This window comes from Notamacropus eugenii, chromosome 5, assembly GCF_028372415.1.
Source record: "Notamacropus eugenii isolate mMacEug1 chromosome 5, mMacEug1.pri_v2, whole genome shotgun sequence".
In the NCBI taxonomy this organism is placed as follows: domain Eukaryota; kingdom Metazoa; phylum Chordata; class Mammalia; order Diprotodontia; family Macropodidae; genus Notamacropus; species Notamacropus eugenii.
Genome location: NC_092876.1, coordinates 360,930,242 through 360,950,964, shown reverse-complemented (window position 1 = coordinate 360,950,964; position 20,723 = coordinate 360,930,242). Strand labels below are relative to the sequence as shown.

Below are 20,723 nucleotides of genomic sequence, written 5' to 3'. Positions count from 1 at the left end.
ACCAGATATGGTCAATCTACTAACAAAAAAAAACAAAACCCACAACATTTTATTAGGCTCCTATGATGTGCCAGACAGTGTACTAAGCACAAATACAAACAGGAACATAAGACAGCTCTTTCTGTTAAGGAATGGGTGGGAGAAAAGTGCAAATAAATATATACAAAATAAGCTACATATATGATAAAGAGGAAATAGTTAATAGTGGGAGAACACTGGCATTAAGAGGGATTAGAGAATGCTTCCTGTAAAAGGTGGGACTTTAGTTGGGACTTGCAAGAAACCAGGGAGGTCAGTGGTCAAAGTGGAGGAGGGAGAGCTTTCCAAGCATCAGGGAGAGTCAAGAGAAAATGCCCAGAGCTGAGAGATGAAGTGTCTTGTTTGTGGAACAGCCAGGAGGCTGATGTGACTGGATTGAAGAATGTATGTAGGAGAGTATGTTATAAGAAGACTGCAAAGGTAGGAGGGGTTATGAGGGGCTTTGAATGCCAAATAAAGCATTTGTATTTGATCCTGGAGGCAATACAGAGCCACTGACGTTTATTGTAGAGGTGAGGAGGTGGAGGGAGAAGGAGGCCAATGGAACTCATCAGACCTGTGCTTTAGGAAAATTGCTTTAGTAGCTGGAGAATGGAGTGGAATGGGGAGAGACTTGAGGCAGACAGGCCAACCATCAGGCTATTGCAGTAATCAAGGCACAAGATAAGGAGGACCTGCACTAGAGTGGTGGCAGTGTCAGAGGAGAGAGTGGAGTGTATTTAAGAGATGTTGAAAAGGTAAAATTGACAGGTTTTGGCAACAGCCTGGATATGAAGGGTGAGAGATAATGAGGAATCCAGGATGATTCCTAGGTTGGGAACTTGAAGGACTGGGAGGATGGTGTTGCCTCTAGAGTAGCAAGAAGGGTAGGAGTGGAGAGAGGGTTTGGGTCCAGGGAGGAGGGAGGTAATGAGCTCCGTTTTGACATTTGTTCCTTGATCTCTAGGAATTTATAATATTTTGAGTTGCGATTAAAATATATAAAAAATTATATATAAATAAATGTGTCAGAAATATGACAGTGAAAGGTTATCAAAATTAATGTTAAAGACAGTTATAGAAGAGACTAAGATGAGGAAAAGTTCAGTGTGTGATTGGCAGGCTTCACAGAGGAAGTGAGATAGGATTTGAAGGTTAGAATTTAGAGTGAGGAAGAGAAGAGAGGACATTCCAGGTAAGGAAACCAGTGCATGCAAATACAGAGGAAGACAATTAATAGGACCTATTTAGGATACACTAAATAGAATGGCTTGAAGGAATAGTGGGTGGGCTGTGGAGTTGTGGAAAATAACACAGGACAGATAAGATAGACCGTGAAGGACCTTGAAAGGTAGCCTTTGAGAAATTTGTATTTTTATCTTAAAAGCAGTAGGTGATTACTGAAAGTGAATAAACTAGTAAAAGTGTGAAAGTGAACTTTGAGAAGGCCTAACAGTCAAGTGCTTAATTAACTGCTGCTGCTTAACTGATTGACGGTGAAATCAGAAAAGACTCAATTGTAAGATAATGCATCTGACACTCAGTATCTGTGTGACCTGGCCACTCAGCCTCAGGGCCCCAGGCAACTCTCTAAGACCATAACTTGTTTAAGAGTTGCAAATCTGTACCAGAAGAGGAAGTTTATATACTGGGAAGTCGCTATAATGATGAAATCATAGGTAAGACCCCCAATAAAAAGGCTGATGGTAATGTGAAAGATGGAATTGTCTCTTCTCTCCTCAAGCTTATCATTCACTTCCCTTTATCCTTTTTAGATCAGATTAACTTATTTACTTTTCTCTTTACTGAGAAAATTGAGGCTATTCACACCGTGAGTTCTCTCTTCTGTTTCTCTTCTCAAAACCCTTTCCCCCAGTCTCTAATAATGAAGTAGTCGCCCGGATCAACTCCTCTCCATGTGCACTTGATCCCACCTATCTTTTCCAACATATTATATCCCTAACCATCTCTCCCCTCCCCAGTCTTCATAATTTCTCTAGTAGTTTTTTTCTACTTCACTAGACCCTACCTAATCCCTTAAGTCATCATCCTATATATCTTCCTTTCTCAGCCAAACTCCTAGTTTAAAAAATCACCTACTCTCCTCTCTTCCTCATTCACCCCTCAACCCTTTGCAACCTGGCTTCTGACTGTATCACTCATATGAAACAGCTCTCTCCAAAATAACAGAGCTATTAACTGTCAAATCTGATAGACTTTTCTCAATTCTTCTTGACCTCTCTACTACACTTGTCAATGTTGACCTCCCTCCCCTCTGGATACACTATCCTCTCTGGATTTTGGTGATACCATTCTGTCTCCTAGTTCTTCTACCTATATGATTATTCCTTCTCAATCTCCTTTGCTGTTCAGCATTCATATCATGTACTCTCACTGTGGGTATCTTCCTAGGCTCTGCCCTGGGTCATGATCCTTACACCCCCTACCCTGAGTTATCCCACCACCCCTTCACTAGTACAATCCATTTCATGAACTTAGGCCCTGTGTCACAAATTGTCTAATAGTCATTTCAAACTGGATGTCCTGGAAATATCTTAAACTCAACATGACTACAACAGAACTCATTATCTTTCCCCACAAACCCATTCCTTTTCTAAAATCTGCTATTTATATCAAAGGCATAGCCTCCCTATCACTCCCTATCACTATCAATCCTCATTCTCCCTCAGCTCACATAATTAATCAGCTGAGCAAAATGGCTATTTCTACCTCTACAACATCCCCCACATCTGACCCTGTCCATCTACTTGATCACCATACCTCCGTTCAATCTTTAATTATTTTTTTCCTTTAAGACACAGCTGAAATCATCAAAATTACTTGGTACTGGCTAAGAAACAGAATGGTGGGTCAGTAGAATAGGTTAGGTAAACAAGACACAGTAGTCAATGAGCACAGTAATCTACTGTTTGATAAACCCAAAGACTTTAGCTTCTGGGATAAGAACTCACTATTTGTCAAAAACTGCTAGGAAAACTGAAAAATAATATGACAGAAACTAGGCATAGACCAACAACTTATTCCATATACCAAGATAAGGTCAAAATGGGTACATGATTTAGACATAAATGGTTAAATTATAAGCAAATTAGGAAAGTAAGGGATAGCTTACCTGTCAGATCTATGGAGAAGGGAAGAAATTATGAACAAACAAGAGCTAGAGAACACTATGAAATGCAAAATAGATTATTTTGATTACATTAAATTAAAAAATTTTTGCACAAAGTCAAGGCAACCAAGATTAGAAGGGAAGCAGAAAACTGGCAAATAATTTTTACAGTTAGCGTCTCTGATAAAGGACTCATTTAAAAAAACAGAGAGAAAACTGAACCAAATTTATAAGAATACAAGTCATTCCCCAACTGATCAATGGTCAAAGAATATGAATAGGCAGTTTTAGGATGAAGAAATTAAAGCTATGTATAGTCATATAAAAAAATGCCCTCAATCATTATTGATTAGAGAAATGCAAATCAAAATAATGCTGAGCTACTACATCACACCTATCAGATAGGCTAACATGACAAAACAGGAAGATGATAAATACTGGAGAAGGGATGGGAAAATTAGAACACCTATGCACGGTTGGTGGAGTTGTGAACTCATCCAACCATTCTGGAGAACAATTTGGAACTATGCTCAAAGGGCTATAAAACTGTGCATGCCCTTTGATCCAGCAATACCACTACTAGGTCTGTATCCCAAAGACATAATAAAAAAGGACAAAGGACCCACATGTATAAAAATATTTACAGCAGCTCTTTTTATGATGGCCAAGAATTGGAAATTGAAGGGATGCCCATCAATTGGGGAATGGCTGAACAAGTTGTGGTATATGAGTGTAATGGAATACTATTGTTCCATAAGAAATGGTGACCAGGTAGACTTCAGAAAAACCTAGAAAGACTTGCATGAACTGATGCTGAATGAAATTAGAAGAAGCAGGAGAACAATGTCCATAGTAACAGCCACAGTGTGTGATGATTGACATTGATAAGACTTAGCTCTTCTCAGCAATGCAAGGATCCAAGACAATTCCTAAAGACTCAAGATGGAAAACACCATCCCATCCAGAGAAAGAACTATGGAGTCTGAATGCAGATTGAAGCATACTATTTCATTTTTTTGTTGCTTTATTTTTTCTTTCTTGGGGTTTTTTCCTGTTTTTTCCCTTTTGTTCTGATTTTTTCACATGATTAATGTGGAAATGTTTAATATACATGTACAACCTATATCAGACTGCATGTTGTCTTGGAGAGCGGGAATGGAGTGAGGGGGGAATTTAAAACTCAAAATCTTATAAAAGTGAATACTGAAAACTAAAATAGAAAGAAAAAAGACAGCAGAAGCACCATCTTCTTTCTACACAAAGTCTTTCTAGAATCTGTCAAATGGAAATGACTCCTATTCTTAGTCACAGTGTATTTATTTGTATTTGTTCTCTTTATACTTATTCCCATTATATATGTGTATATATATATATATATATATATATATATATATATTTTTTTTTTTTTTCCTTGTCTCCCCTGACATACATATTCTTATCTCCTCTTATAGAATGCAGGCTTCAGGAGAGTAAAGATGGTTTGATTCTTTGTATTTATATTCCCAAATGCCTACCATAGTGCTTGATACATAGTAAGAGCTTAATGAATGCTTACTGATTGACTAAAAGAAATCACTTAGGGTTGGCATGGTCAGGAAAAGACTTTATTGAAAATGCAGAATTTTGCTTTGACCTTTAAGGATCTGCATGACTCAAGCTCAGTCTGGATAAATGAATCTTTCATGTATAGGAAGTAAAGTTGCAGAAGCAATAATAATATGGTACATTTGGGATATATTGAGAAGATCCATCTAGCTGAACTATCCATGTAAGGAAGCAGTAGTACATAAGGTTGGAAAGATAGGTAGACATCAGATTGTTTTGCCTAGAGTATCTGTCTGGTTAAGGATTTGGGACTTTGTTTTATACTCCATGAAAGATCATACATAAAAATCCTAAGTTTCTGGTGGACAAAAATCATATCATTTTCTTTAAAGTCCATGTGACACAAAAGAATGCTATTATGCTAGTGCTAGCAAGCTCCTCTAAGTTAAGCACAAAGTTCTATCTCTCAGAACTAGAAGGCACGTTGAAAAGTCTTATTCATGTCTTTTCCACTTTCACAGCTTACTCCTCAGATAAAGATGAGAATTTGGAGAAAACCCCCCACCCCTATTTTGAGTAAAAAAAAAAACAACTAAAACTGCATTAACAGGGATAGCTAGGTGACACAGCCCAGGAGACAGGAGGACCTGAGTTCAAATTCGACCCCAGACACTTACCAGCTGTGTGACCCTGGACAAATCACTTAACCTTGCCTGTTTCAAAAAAACAAAACAAAACAAAAAACTACATTAACAGATTGAGTGAAACTCTGTAATTTCCACTGAGGAGGGAAAGAATCATCTGTCCTCCTAAAAGCAGAGGAAACAGATTTTTGTCCCCAGTTTCCTACATTTGTGTCCATTTCCAGATAGTTAGGTTTTAAGAATGAGGGGAAAATTGGAGAACTAAAAATAATTCCACCACAGTCTTTATTCCACTACAGAGAATAAGAAAGCAAAAACTGCAAAATCATAAAAGTGTAAAAAAAAGGTTATTTTTTTTAAATTAACAAAAAAAAACCCCTACATTTTTTCTCTTTGACTGTCATTACTGAAAATCTGTACTAGTGACATTCTAGCTAAAACTAAAATAACATTTCCATTCCAAGCCCACATTTTCACTTTCTTACAGCTTTTGCTTTTCAAACTGAAATTTCACATTCTTGGTACAATGATATTTTTGCTAAGCAATTAAAAACCAATTGTGTTCAAACCTTTTGAAGTGCTTAGTTTTATTCTGTATAACTCAAGATTTGGTTTCTAAAATCTCAAATTTAGCATTTCAATGAAGAAGAATAGTGTCTAAGACATGTTTGAAAAAAATGTTTTGAAATGAAGTGATGGGCATTTTAAAATAGCATTTAGAGTATGTATGGCTTCCTTACTTTTTTTTTTTTTTTTTTTTACCAGAGAAAGAGAATGCAATGTGCCAGTGTGATGCTGTTACATGTGAACAGACACTGCCTCCCTCTCCCTGCACTGCAGAAGCTACTGCCTTGGAAGCTCTAGCACAGCCTTCATTCTCATCTTCATGCAGCTTAAACCCTCCCTTAGCAATGTCACCAGAGACAACCAATCACCAAAGCCTCTGCTCATTTTCCCACTAGTGATTTCTCATTAGACTTGGGCTCCGAATGCAAGGATCTGAGCACCACTCATAACACGCTTCTATTAGAAGACAGTTCCAAACAACGAGTTCATCAATGTCTTTTCAAATTTAACATATTTTGCTGGTTTTACACATACCACATGCACTATTTTCTTTAAATTTTGCATATTTCTTGTCTTGGTAAAGGTCCCATCATATTCATTTTTACTAAAATAATCTCTCTTCTACTTTGTAAGTCCTTCTCACTGAATTATAAAATCTTAAATCTATTATGAGACAAACCTAAATAGCAATCCTGTTGTGAAAGCGCAACCTGTGGGATCCTAAGCTGCAGTCAGACACACAGCTGTCTCAGGCAGATGGCTTTAGTGGGCAACCTGGTGAGTCTGCCAGATTTTTAAAAAATGAAAGAGCTTTCTGCCTCATTAGTACTTGATGGCTGACCATCCACAAACACCTGGTATTCTAGATTTCTTTCTCTTATAGAATAGCAATCAGTCTTACCTGTTAAGGATATTTACTATATAATCCAAGTCAATGGAATTTAGTACTTAGAGGATTTTACAGTCACAAAGTGAAAAAAAAAAATCACCTAAACTTACTTATTCTATTTAATGGGAGTGGGGCAAAAAAGGTTCTATCTAGCAGTCACAAGCCAGTGGTGATCAGTGTGGGGAAGCCATACTACACCAATAAAAACTGTTTCTAGCTCACTACTCATATCTGGTTATTTTTTCCTAAGGGAGAAGTCATGAGACATTAATGTCTAATACTAAAAATTATGAAGAAATGCATTTTCTTCCTCCTAATAACCATTTGTATATCCATCCTAAACCATTTTTTCTTTCTTTTTATAACTATAAGTGTATCATCTGTATCCTATGACCCCCACATCCCAGGATGACAATGCAAAAATACTGTTTAAAAAAGCTGGTAAGGTAATAATGCATTTAAATGGGAAATGGTAGTTAATAAGAATTCCAATGGTTGTTGGATTTCAATTTGGAATTTTTTGGCTTATTTGGATCTAAATGCTAGATTAACAGTTGTATTCAGTGGTTTGCTGGTAAGTATATAACAACTGACTCTCTGGGGAAAAAAGTACATGACACACTTTAAAATTTAATCTCCATTGTTAACATTTTTTCCATCGATTTCTTAAATCTAGACAAACAACAAAACAATAAATCAAGTGCTGATTTGTAGCATTTATTGATATCTGAGATAAACATTTGCTTAATTCCAAGGTATAAATTCTCACAATGAAAATTTAACTACTGAGACAGTTTGAACTGGCTCCAGCATCCCTCTGGTTACATTCCAAACATTCATTTGTTGTTTCAATTTAAGTTCAACAAATGTTTATTGAGTCTTTACTATGCACAAGGCAGTTGCTGGGTACTTAGGGAAATACAGAAGGCATGGTTCCTATGACCATGGAGCTCATGATCTAGTTAGGGGTGATGATTAAATAAAATGGTGGCTACATTCCCAAGATAACCCATAAAAGCTAATTTAACCCACAGGATACTAAAAATGTAATAGTTCTGTACTATACTTAGTACTATAGAACCCAACCAACATGTTTAACACTGTTTCTATGTGAGGGAAAAAAAAGGCATTTGGAGTTCTAACTTTGAATGCCAGCAACACATTTCTCCTGATCCCTATGATGAAATAAGTAAAAGTCCCACTTTGAACAGAGACTTCCTCAGTTCTAATCTTCACTTTGGCTCCCATGGATTTTAGGTTAAGGATTTCAATAGGGCAGTGACTGGTCAATGAATGATGAGGATGAGGAGAAGATTGGGGGTTGAAAGTTGAAAGCTATAGAATAAGAGATCTTGTTGGTATTACTCCCCTTGCTGCTTTAACTTTAGGAAGGTTGAGGACATGGGTTTAATGTCTTTGACTACCTGTTCCCATGTGAACAGATGTTTCCCAATGTTTCAGACATTGCTTTGGTGATCCTTGTCCTACTACTAGGCATACGTTTTGACAAGACCATGCTGCTGGATCACTGTCTCCCAATTTGCAATGGTCCATAAAACTGTTAGTGATCAAAATAAAATACCTTTAATAAAGGATTATGCTTCTTAAATTCTATAAACTTAAAAAAATTACTCCTCTTATTCTGTTCTTCCTATCCCCAAATCCAAGTTCCAGCTCCTGAATTCTGAGAGCAAAAATACTCAAAGGATTTATCCATATATGGTAGAGAATTTAGATAATCTTCTAGTCTACAGTATGCTCAGGATGAGTCGCAGTCTTGATGGCAGCACTTATTCCCTCTCTCCAAGAGCAGAAATTAGCCTCAGTCCTCAGCTGCCAGCTGGTATGTGGTCCCCTCACAGATATGCTCCTTGATAGTCATAGCCAGGATGTCAGCAGTGATCGTTATCACACACTAAGAATTTTTCAGAAAAGTTCAGTTACCAGGAAACGTTTCATTTAAATCTAGGGGTGGCTGGTATTTTGGCAAAAATCCTGGTCCTTGTTCCTCTAATTATTCCTCCTTTCACTATAATTAAATAAACCTTGCTTCCCTTCCTGAGCTCAGGATTCAAAGATGACTATTTCCCTTGGGCCCACTGGCTCCCCAGTTAAGGAAATGCCAGTGGGATATTGACAACACCTCTTTGCTTTTCATACATTATCACTGGATATTTTACAGTGTATTCATGCATATTCTACCCTTAGTTTATATTGACTATTGCCAAGTAATCACAAATATTTCGGGCTAATCTATGTATATAATACTGTTTTTTGCCAGTGATCATAGGATCATATATTTAGTCCTAGATGGGTCCTCAAAGGCCATCTAATCCAAATCTTTCGTTTTATAGATGAGGAAAAGGAGGTCTAGGGAGGTCAAGTGACTTGCCCAAGATCACTCAGGTAAACAGAAGATGTGAAAAGGCCTTCTTATTCCAAAGAGAGTGTTCTTTTCTCTTTATTGTACTAGAGGCCCTTTGACCTTATTTGCTTTATCACATGTTGAACAAATGATGAAGGTCAGACATCTGGGCTTTTATCACTTTTTTCTTCATGTATTGTTGAGCTCAGTTTATCTTCTTTTATTTTTGGTAGTTCTCCATTGCTGACTTCCTCCTCTTTTCTGAACTGCGAAATACATGTCCAGTAGTCAAGTGTTTGAAAGACAGTTGAGTTCACTATTATATTCTGCTAAACCCATAGCATAGTCTAACACTTTCCTCTGCAGGCCTTGGGTACTGGCTCATTGATTTGTTTCCCTCTACAGCACTGCCAACTCTTTCTGACCATTTTTTTTCATCATGCAGTGGGAAGAACACTAGACCTGAAGACAGAAGACCTGAGCTTGAATTGGCTCTTGAGATTTTACCCTTTTCCACCTCCACCTCAGTCACATCAGTAATCACTGAAGATTCTGCCCTGGGCATCCTGGGCTGGGTCAAGAGGAGAGAATGGAATGGTAAAGTGACAGTCCAAGGCAATATGAGTTGAAGAGGAAGGCAAGTGACAAAGAAGGAAAATCCACAATAAGGAGAGAAGTGTCTTTTACTATGGCTATTAAGCTAATCAGTCAAAAAATTGTTCAAACATAATGCATGGGGTTTATCTATAAAAAAGGACTACTCACTGATTTTCCAGTTTATCAACCATCAGTAAATATTCATACAACACACAAGGAACTATGAGAGACACAAAGATGTATAAAACAAAGTCTCAACCTGCAAGAATTTTAGTAAATAAGACATTTGCTTATAATAATATTAACTGATATAAGGTAGCACTTGATAATGTCAAATGAGCTCAAGACACAGTATCATTACTTATTTGGCCATTACTAATAAAATAAAACTCACATTTATTTTACAAACTGATTTCTTCACAACAATTCTATGAGGTAAACAAAATAAGTATTATCATCTTATTTAAGAGAAGACAAAACAGGCTACTCAAAGGAATTAATTGCTTGAACATGGTCAAAGAACCATTAAAGTGATCCTTTTTTCCACTGTACCATGTTAAGTGGATTTAACTAAGCCTTAAATTAGTGAAATTATAGCATGCATTTATTTATTCATTTTTTTGTTATAATTATATTTTTAGATATGTGAAAATAATTAAAGAGCTTTTAAAACAAAAATTCCCAAAGACAACAAAATTCCCAAAGAACAAAATAGCTGGTTCTATTAATTTCAACTTATACCAAAATATAAGTAGTGATTAAAATTTAATTACTTAGTGCTTTTGTTCATGAATCATTAATGTAATGTTATAACTCACCAATCGGTAGGTCTGTGCCTTTAAAACATTGAGATCAATAAAGTTTTCTTCATTGTCAGTCTCCTCTTCCTTTGAAAAGAAAAAAAATTTCTTTAATATATGGTCATCATAAATCATAATTTTAAAATACTATACAAATATACACACATTATGTTAAGTTATATCTAAGACTTCTTGCAGAAAAAAATCCAAATCTAGAGGTTGTGCGTAAGTAGTATACTATATTGAAGGCACTACAATCTGGTGTCAGAATTTATGTCTGTCATCTAGGAAACATCTTAGCAAAGTTCAGAGATTCTTCATCTGTAGGTAGGCTACCAGGTAATTAATCTTTGCATCAGAGAAACTCGTGACTTCATCTATTAAAATTGAAATGGGTTTGATCTACAATGCCGAAATCACAAATCCTTGACATGTAAGTTGCTATTTCTTTTTTGAAAAAAGAAATATCTACTAGCCATCTGATGGGTCCAAAATAAATGGATAAGGAAATTTATTGGGGCTCAGTCTTATGACTGATTAAAAAATAAAGAATATCTATGCCAGTCCTAGAAGTGGGTCATTCCCTAATCATTGTAGGCTATTTACGGGGCTGCAGGATTTGGGACAATTACCATGCAAATGAATCAATGCATTGCTTTTTTTAAAAAAAATACAGTGTGTCAATTCATACTCTAAAGGACTAATCAAAACTTTTTGGAATCAGTTATAAAACAGAAAGTACATCAGTAGAACAAGCTGGATAAAGAAGAATCAGAAACATTTCAACTTAATAATACAGTGCTTGATAAATCCAAGAACATAAATTACTTAGGGAAGAATTCCCTATTTGACACATACTCAGGGAAAAATGTAAAAAAGTCTGGCAGGAATTGGGTTTAGACCAACATCTTACACCATATATCAAAATAAGCTAAAAATCCATACAACCTGAATATTATGAATACAGAAAACCATAGGAAAAATATGACAGCCAGATCACTTAACTTTTTTAGCCATAGCTACCAAACAGGGGATAGAAGTTATTAAAAAGATAAAATAGCTAACTTAAATTAAAGAGGCTTTTTGTATAAATAAAGTTAATGCAACTAGGGTAAGAAAGGAAGCAGTCAATTTGGAAAGCAAATGTATCAAAAATCTTCAAAAAGGGTCTAATATCCAAGATAGAATATAAAGAACTGATACAAATATATGTCTGAGAACTATTCCATCATGTGTTCAAAGGATCTGACCTTTGAGAACAAACATTTGTCAAAAGAATTATGAACTATTAAAAAGCATATGCGAAAGACTGCTCCGAATCACTAATAAGAGACATACCAATCAAAACAACCCTAAAGTTTCACCTCATAAATAGCAAATTGACAAATATGAGAAAAGATGGGATTAGTAAACGTTGAAAAAGCTATATAAAGACAGGAGAAAAAGATGTACTCTTAGTGGAGCTGTGAAGTAGTCTAACCAATTTGGAAAGAAATTGCAACTATGCTAAAAAAGTGACTGAATTTTGCTCACATCCTTTGACTCAGAGATTTCTCTGTGACCCCCAAGTAGGCCACAGAAGGAAAAGTCCTATATATGTCAAAATATTTATGGTGGTACTTTTTTTTTTAAGGTATCAAGAGTGGCAACAAAGCAGATGCACATCAATTGGAGAAAGGTAAAATAAATTGTAGTATATGAATGTAATACTATAATCCAAAAAGAGATGATTATAAAGAATACAGAGAAGGACAGAACCAGGAAGATAGCACACACATTAACTATGTAAATGGAAAGAACAATCAAAGCAAGAATAACCACCAAAAAACCACATGTATAAATCATAATTATAATAATTTTGACAACTAAATTTGGTCCCAAAGAAGGAAACAGGAAAACCTCTTTCCCTTTCTTGCAAATGTTGAGTATTATGGGAATGGAAGATTATATTATATATACTGGAAGATTTGGTTTATATATTGGCTTTGCTGAGATGCTTTTTTCTTCTCGTTGTTTTCATATTTCTTTCTTACAAAGGATGCTTTCTAGGTAGGGAAGAGTAAAAAATTTATTTGTAAATGAAGGTGATATAAAAAGAAAAGCAGAAACAAAAATTTAAAAATCACATCTACGTATGTATATATGCACACATATAGGTGCCTATATCTGTGTCTTTCTCTCTCTCTCCATGTATATAGAGAGAGAGGAAGGGGGGAGTGGGGGCTACTTCATGGTTTCCTAGAAGCATTTGAAAACAAGTCACGGTTCTTCTAAATTTCAAAAGCATCACACTCCTTCCAGAGTGACATGGGATGCTCTTCAAAGAAACTATGATTCTTTATACTAGAGTCAGAGAATTGACCTTGGGTTTCTGAGTCATTTGTTCAGAGTTTAGGCTGCCTAAACTACTCAACCTAGAAATCTGCTACTACAACCTGGTCACATGCTTAGGTAGTCAATAGTCTGTAGGAACAAGTCCAATACTTCTCAAAATTTTTAGCCCTATAACTCTCCCAGAAAATTTCTAAGTTTGGTACCTGATACTGGGAGTGTGTGAGAGATAGAGGGGGAATTACAGAAATAGTGTTAAGGATTGTTTCCTAAATGTGAAGTATAGGAGAGAATGCTGACTAAAAAAAAAGTGCAAATAGGACTCTGAAAAGAAAGTGATAACATTGTAATGGAAAGTGGGAAAGAAATACAGGGACAAAACTAAATGTGCACAGACAGAAAGGATCCTAGGAAAGGATCTGAACCTGTAAGAAAATCCTAGGTAAGGAACTTATTTCCATGTACTCTCTTAAGGCAATGGTATCGGAATCCCTATAGGCCACATATTGATTTAAAAAACCACAAATTAACATTATTTATGTTTTATTGCATTTTTATTTATTTTGTTAAACATTTCCCAATTTTAATCCGGTTCCACCCATAGCAAGGAGGATAAGAGACATGGTGGGGGAGGGGGAAAGTGAGGGGCAAAGAATTTTATGAGTCCTACAAGTTTGACATTCCTGCTCTAATGTGGTCTTAACCTTCTTTTGTGTTATGGACCTCTCTCAGAACAATGTTTTTAAAGATATAAAGCATACAGAAATACATAGGAAACCAATGGATACTGAATAATGATGTATTTTTTCTCATCAGTATTTGTGGATGCTCTGAAATTAATCAACACAACTCTCCAAAGTCCTTGGACCCAGGTTAGGTACACCTGCTAAATGATTATCTCCCCTCTTTCCCCACTAATGCTGCTATAATTTGGCTTTAAAGTGTACCCAGGATTTTAGAATGCTGAGGTGGCCCAGAAGCCACAGCAATAATGTGCTACATTTTTATTTATGTCAAACAGCTTGTAGTGAAGGATCTGTAAAGATTAAAAAATGAAGTAGTAAGACTAAACTTTGGAACCAGTGCAAAAAAAAAAAATGAACAGGAAAGTAGACGGAAAAGAGAAGTCTGATTTAACAGGGAGAGTGAAAAAGATTTTCAGAATTATATTTCTTTATTTGACTCAAAATACTTGACAAGGCTTATGTATACCTTAAAATTTTCAATTTATAATGCATAAGGATATCCTTTTAAGTGACACTAAATTCATAAATAGTTATCAGTAATATAATAGCTTTTTCCATCTTCAGTTAATTAGTGAGTAGGAAAATTCCTCTGATGGATATTTGCTATCTTAACTGCTTTCTAACTTCTATATGGAGTTTTCAGGGCATTTTACTAGCTATACATAAAGATAATCATAAATTTTCATTCGTTCAGAACACAGTAATTTATACACAGAATAAAGCAGTTCTTTAATATATTTCAATCACCAAATTCCAAATATCTTTCCATATTCAAACTGTCAAATCTAATCTACCTCAAGTTCTGGGCAATGGACTATCTGAGAAGATCTCTCTGTTCCTATCGGCCTTACAATTTTGATATGTTGTAGCAAACACAGAGTTAAACATTAGAGGCCTTATGTTTTAGTTTTGTATTATGAACAGCATATTAGACATGCACAAAGTCCCAGATGGTATAGTGCAATTTAAATAAGATCTTTTATTTGAAGCCCTCATGAATATTTGACCAACATTCACTGATCTGAACAATTCTGTGGGGTAGTACTGCTACATTCATTTTATAGACACAAAAAGCACTAAGAAATGAAATTATGGTATTAGGGCAGAAGAACAGGAATTAAGCAAGGCTTACGTATTTGGCGAGAACATAAGAGTGTATTGAGGGGAATGATATGAAATAAGCCTACAGAGTGGGTAGGCTGAAGCCAGATTGTGAGAATTTTGGATGCCAAGCAAAAGAGATTGTATTTTTACCCTAGAGGCAAGGGGGAGCCACTGAAATGTTTTGAGCAGGACAATGACACCATGAGAGCCATGCTTTAGAAAGATTATTTTGGCACCGGCACAAAAGACAGACATATCTGGGGAGAACAGAATGGAGAAGACTGAGAGTCAATTAGTAGGCCCAAGCAAGAGATGATGAGAAGTTTAACTACCAATCAATAGGCACTTATTAAGAAACTCCTCTATGTGAGGTTCTAGGGACACAAAGCTTTGTCTTGAAACAAAACAAAGGTGATGGCTATGTAACTGCAGAGATGAGTATGGGTGAGAAAAATGGGAAAAATGAGTGGAAGCAGAATCAAAATTTGGCACCTGACTGAGTCTGGAGAAAGAGAGAAGAAGAGACGGGGAGGAGGGGGGAAGGGGAAAGGTAAAGGAGGGAAAAAGAGAGGGAGGGAAGAAAGGAAGGAGAGAGAGAAGGTCAAAGATAACTCCAAACTGTGAACCTGGATCGATGAAAGGATGTTGAGAGACTTCATGAGACATCCATAGCTATTGGAGATGACAAACTGGAGCCCAGGAGAAACATGAGGTCTGGGTGTGAAGATCTGGGAGTCATTAGAATAGAGATATAATTAAATACACCAATAAGATGAGAGAGGAGAGGAGAGAGGAGAGAAAAGAGGGGGTTTTTAGCTTCCTTTTTGTCACAGACCCCTTTGGTAATCTAGTCAAGTTCATACACCCATTCTCAGAATAACTTTTTCAAATGCATAAAATAAAATACAAAGAGTTACAAAAGAAATCAATTATATTGAAATAGTTATCAGGATTATGGTCACCATGTTAATAACTCCAAACATAGAAGGACAAGAGAGCAGACAATAGTTCCTGATGTGCAATGATGTTTAGCAGGTAGGACATAGATGACGATCCAGCAATGGAAACTGAGAAAGAATTCAGGTACGGGGAGTACAAGACAGAAATATCACAAAAACCCACGGAGGGGAGCAGAAAGGCAAGGGTTTTGCTAATGAGGAAGACTAGAAACTCCCTAACTGAACCACTTGATAAAAGAGGAAGAATGACCTGAAGGCTGGTAGCAAACAGTATCTGCATATACGAAGGATAAGATATTAGCAAAGGGAGAATATGCAAAGAGCATATGCCTACTCTTTTGACCTGAACCTGTACTTAATATTTTTCTCTCTTAGAAGTCATTGAAAAAAATATACTCTAGGATATGACAACTTCCATCACTGTATCTTTAAAGTGCTTAACCCAGTGCCCAGTATATGGTAGGTGCTAAAAAAAAAGCTTCCCTATTCTTATAAGGAAACAAACTCAGAGCTAGTGATTAGTCCAATTAATAAAAAATCTGATGTAAACAAACACATACCACAATTTCTTCCTCTACTTTATTTACTGTTAATTCTGCATCATCTTCTGGAACTGTTTCTTCCTCTAATTCTTCTACTGGGTATACTGGCCTTAAAAGAAGACAGTAAATATGCATATTTACTTGAAAAATAAATCATATAAGAAATAATAAGGAAAATGCTCAGAACAGAAACAAACTTTTATTATAATTTTCTAACTTCTGACATATGAGATTTAGAAAGTACCAGCCAAAACAGTGCTTTCAACGGAACCTTCCTGAATATGACATTCAGGAATATGAAAAAATATGAGTTATCATTTGTGCATAACTTCCAAGTGATGCATAGGAGTGCTAAAATAATATTTGTTATTATATTATTAAATTAATATACCCCTTTGTAGTACTTTAGAGTTACCTCTGTGGTTGGTAACATAAGTACTACAATCCTCATTTTATAGGTGAGGAAACTAAGGCATAAAGAAGTTAAAAGATGTGCCCAGAGTCATGTGAGCTAGTAAACTTTAAACTTTTAAACTTCAAACTCAGGTCTTTTAACTCCAAGATCAATGTTCTTTCCACTACACCACAGTATTAACTATCTGTGATAGTTAAGATTTTATTATTCTTACTTGGGTTTGATTTGTTGATGGTTCCCTCTAATTTTTTAATGCTACTGCTGTTGTTCACTTGTGTCAGCTGAGTCGACTTTCTGTGACCCCATTTGGGGATTTCTTGGCGAAGACACTGGAGTGGTTTGCCATTACCTTCTCCAGTTCATTTGACATTTGAGGAAACTGAGGCAAACAGGGTAAAAAATGACTTGCCCAGGGTCACACAGCTAATAAGTGTCTGAGGCCAGATTTGTACTCAGGAAGATGAGTCTTCCTGACTCCAGATCTGGCATGCTATCCACTGTACCACCTAGCTGCCCCTTTTTCATCTATGAACTATGAACTTTTATAAGGTCCTTTTTTTTAAACCACATTTATCATTCCTCATGTGTAAAATGAGTAACTTGGACTATATGACCTTAAATGTCTTACCTAACTCCAACAATCAAATATAAAATTCACACATACCTGCCAGAATGAGTTTACATAGTTGATCACAAAAGCAACACTTTACTTTAAAACTAGTATAAAAAGTCACTAAACATTTCCGCTCTATATTGCCTTTTTTTCCTCTTCTCTGTTACTTAAGGGGTTTTTCCAATATGAAATAAAACAACAGGAAGAGTTTCTCATGAGATCACTTTTTAAGGTTCTAAACAGTTTGGTTTAATGTGCTACTTATATAAGTACTAATATACTGTGATCTTACCTTTTCCAACTGAAACCAACATATTTTAGGGCTTCTTCAGCTAAACAATCAAGAACATAACATACATGCTCTCCATGACCTGACTTTAATTTCGATGGAGGAAAATCTGCAGACCTCCCCTAAAATAAAGAGTATTTTCTTAATTATATTCCGAATGTGATGAGACAAACGACATGCTGCATATATGTATAGTTTGGGAGGAGGAAGGTTAAACACTGTTTTAAATAATTATAATGCTAGTCCATCTTTTTTCCCCTGTCTCTTTTTCCTAAGACACAAATAACATGGCCTATATTTGGCAAGAAGTCAGTTCATCTTTTCCTGATGAGCTATCTGACTAGGGAAAATCATTATTCCCTTAGGCCAGCCTACACACAAAGGCAAAACAACAAGTTGAAAAGTGAAAAAAAAAAATCAATAAGCCTGCTGTTTGATCTATATAATGCTAACTGATTTTACAGAATCTCTCAAACCCCAACACTGAATTGCCAAAATCAATTTAATTTAATTAAAAAAACCATTAAGTGCCTACTATGTACAAGGGACTTTTCGAGGCCCTGGGGATACAAAAGCAGACCAGACAGTATCGAGATGATGAGTTATAACTGACTAGGGAAGAAACACCACCACATACACATGTAACTGATATAAAGGATTACCCAAGGAATAGAAGTTATAGGAGGCATAGTCTCAGTCAGGAAAATCTGAATTAAGTCTCATCTCTGATTCATATGCGACCCTGGACAAGTTAACTTAAACTCTCAGTGTCTCCAAGCAAAAGCAGTAGCTGGATCTGCATTGGTAGGTAAAGTTTCTTCACCTGGAGTTCCCTATACCCCTGAGATCACATTCCCAGACCAAAAACAAGAAAAGACGGAAGGGAGGAGGGTATCAGGAAATGCTTCAGCTGGGTCATGAAAGATGAAGCACTTTAATGGGTAGACATATAGGGAAGTAAGAGAAATTCCATTCCCAGTAGAAGGAATAGTTTGAGCATTGAGACACAATGACAGAAGGACACAAAGAGCAGTCTGACTAGAACATAGCTTAAGTGAAAGGGAGTATATGAAATAAGGTGGGAAAGACAGAAGTCAGATTGGGGAGGATCTTGAAATGTCAGGATTAGGAATTTATAAATTTGCAGACAATGGAGAGGCAACGAAGAATAATGTATCAGAGTGATACATTAAGAAGATAATTAATTAATCCTTCATTCATATGAAGGATGGGAAGGGGAATAAACTACAAGTCAAAAGATCAGCCCATTTTATCTGTCATTTAAGTCTTAAGTATTTGGAAGATTATAATAAAAATGAGATAAAAAATAGGATGGTAAATTAGGACCACTCATGGTAGCAACTGGAAAGAGGGCTCCCAGAGGTATTTAAAAATGAGGAAGACATGATCAGCTTCTCCTATGCCCTTCTAATTTCTTTAAGGCAAATGTCTCTACAAAGGCATGTTACAAAGGTAACTATGTTCACATTAGAGACCGGAAAAAGAAACCCACATTCAAGACTTTTGCGCTCAAAAGATATTTATTAAGGAATAGATAAGTCTCTTATAGCCAGAGAGAGGTGGGAGCAGGCTGCTACAAAATGGTAAATCCGCATCCAGATTTGGGCAATGTTTTGGCAGTTCGGATTGGGGTGGAAACAGAAATAAGGTTGTTTTTTAGCTTCCTCTGAAAAGTCCCATTTCCCATGTGTTAAGCTGTTTCCTTCTATTCCAAGGTTCCAAGATGGTGATCAGTGGGGAGAGTCAAAAGTGTTACCTGACATGGTCAAAAGATATACTTTTGTATACCTTTAAGCATAGTAACTGGCTGAGGGAGATGGGAATGTTTACTGACTTACTCAGGGTTTGTTAATGCATGACATAATGAAAAGTGCTATGGGATTGTCTGTGTCCACACGGATATTTTAAAAATGTAGTTATTTAGAAGACGAAATTTTCTCAGCAGATTTTAGAGCTGAAAACATGGAATAAAAGCATAAAACATTTTGAAGAAGTGTTCCTCTTTCTTCTCTCCCAACCATTATACAAGTGGAATGCTAATTTAGATTCCATAAGGGGGAAGGGGAAAGGGAGAATAAATTTCCAATACACAAAGATCCAAATAAGCAGATAAAGTCCTAACATCATAATATAGTCACATATAAATGCAATCATTCACATCTCTCAGCATGAGGAAGGATAGATTTTTCAATTAAAAAAATTCACAGAAGCAAAATATATCCTCATATAGAACTGGAGTGACCATACATTAGGGAAAGCATTGCAGCACTTAGAAGTGCTTGGTCCTGACAGGTAGAAAAGGTATAGGTAGATTGGAGAGGAGCAGGAACACAATTTAAGAGGTTATTATAATAAGCTAGGGAAGAACTGATACTCTACTCTCTCCCAGTTCTCTTTTTACTTATCTGACTGATCCTTCTCTGCTTTCTGTGCTAGTTCATCATCCACTTCATGCCTCTTACTCTACAAAACACGTATAGAGCACGTGGTTGTACTCTAAGAATGTTTGAGCGTTTCTCTTGTATCTCTAAATTTCACTAGGTGACCTCAAAGGCTTAATTACGACCTATCTACAGAAGACTCCCAGATCTATACGTTCAGACTAATCTCTCTTCTGAGCTTTAATCCCATATCACCTACAGTGCATTGGATATTCAAATACTGGATGTACTGGAGCCATATGAAATCCAGAATATTCAAAAGAGGATTCATTATCTTTCCCCAAAATCTCATATTTCCACTGAACTTCCCTATTGCTGTTAAAGGCACCATCGTGATTTCAGCCACTATTATTCCTCAATTCCTCATACTCCTGCTCCCCGCACCCCCCCCACCCCCCCCCCCCCGTAGCCAATCAAGTGTTTTACATGGCCTTTTTTTACCTGTACAAAATTTTTCACACCTGCCCTTTTCTCATACAGTCACCATGCCTTATTTCAGGCCCTAATCTCTTCTTGCCTGTATTATTACACAGGCTTCCTAATTGTTCTTTCTGTCTCATCATTCTCCACCGCAAACAATCTTCTACATAACTGCCAAAGAGATTTTCCTTAAACATAGATATGACTATGTCACTCCTCTCTTCAAAACATTCCAGTGTCTCCCTATTGCCTCTCTGACAAAAATAGAAACTCTCTTTTTTTTAAGT

At 36.3% G+C, this 20,723-nt stretch overlaps 1 protein-coding gene across 4 annotated transcripts in view; it reads right to left on the bottom strand.

Moving 5' to 3' along the window:
- IFT57 (intraflagellar transport 57) overlaps window positions 1-20,723 on the bottom strand; it is a 72,060-nt gene that overhangs the window by 47,412 nt on the left and 3,925 nt on the right. Inside the window, exons 3-6 of one of the 4 annotated variants that reach the window (XM_072614061.1) lie at window positions 17,558-17,676; window positions 16,256-16,346; window positions 10,574-10,642; window positions 5,371-5,406 (exon numbers count right to left, since the gene is read on the bottom strand). In XM_072614061.1, coding sequence (XP_072470162.1) covers window positions 5,371-5,406; window positions 10,574-10,642; window positions 16,256-16,346; window positions 17,558-17,676 — 315 coding nt within the window. The remainder of the gene's footprint in view (window positions 1-5,370; window positions 5,407-10,573; window positions 10,643-16,255; window positions 16,347-17,557; window positions 17,677-20,723) is intronic. The other 3 variants (XM_072614062.1, XM_072614064.1, XM_072614065.1) reach the window with 3 other exon arrangements.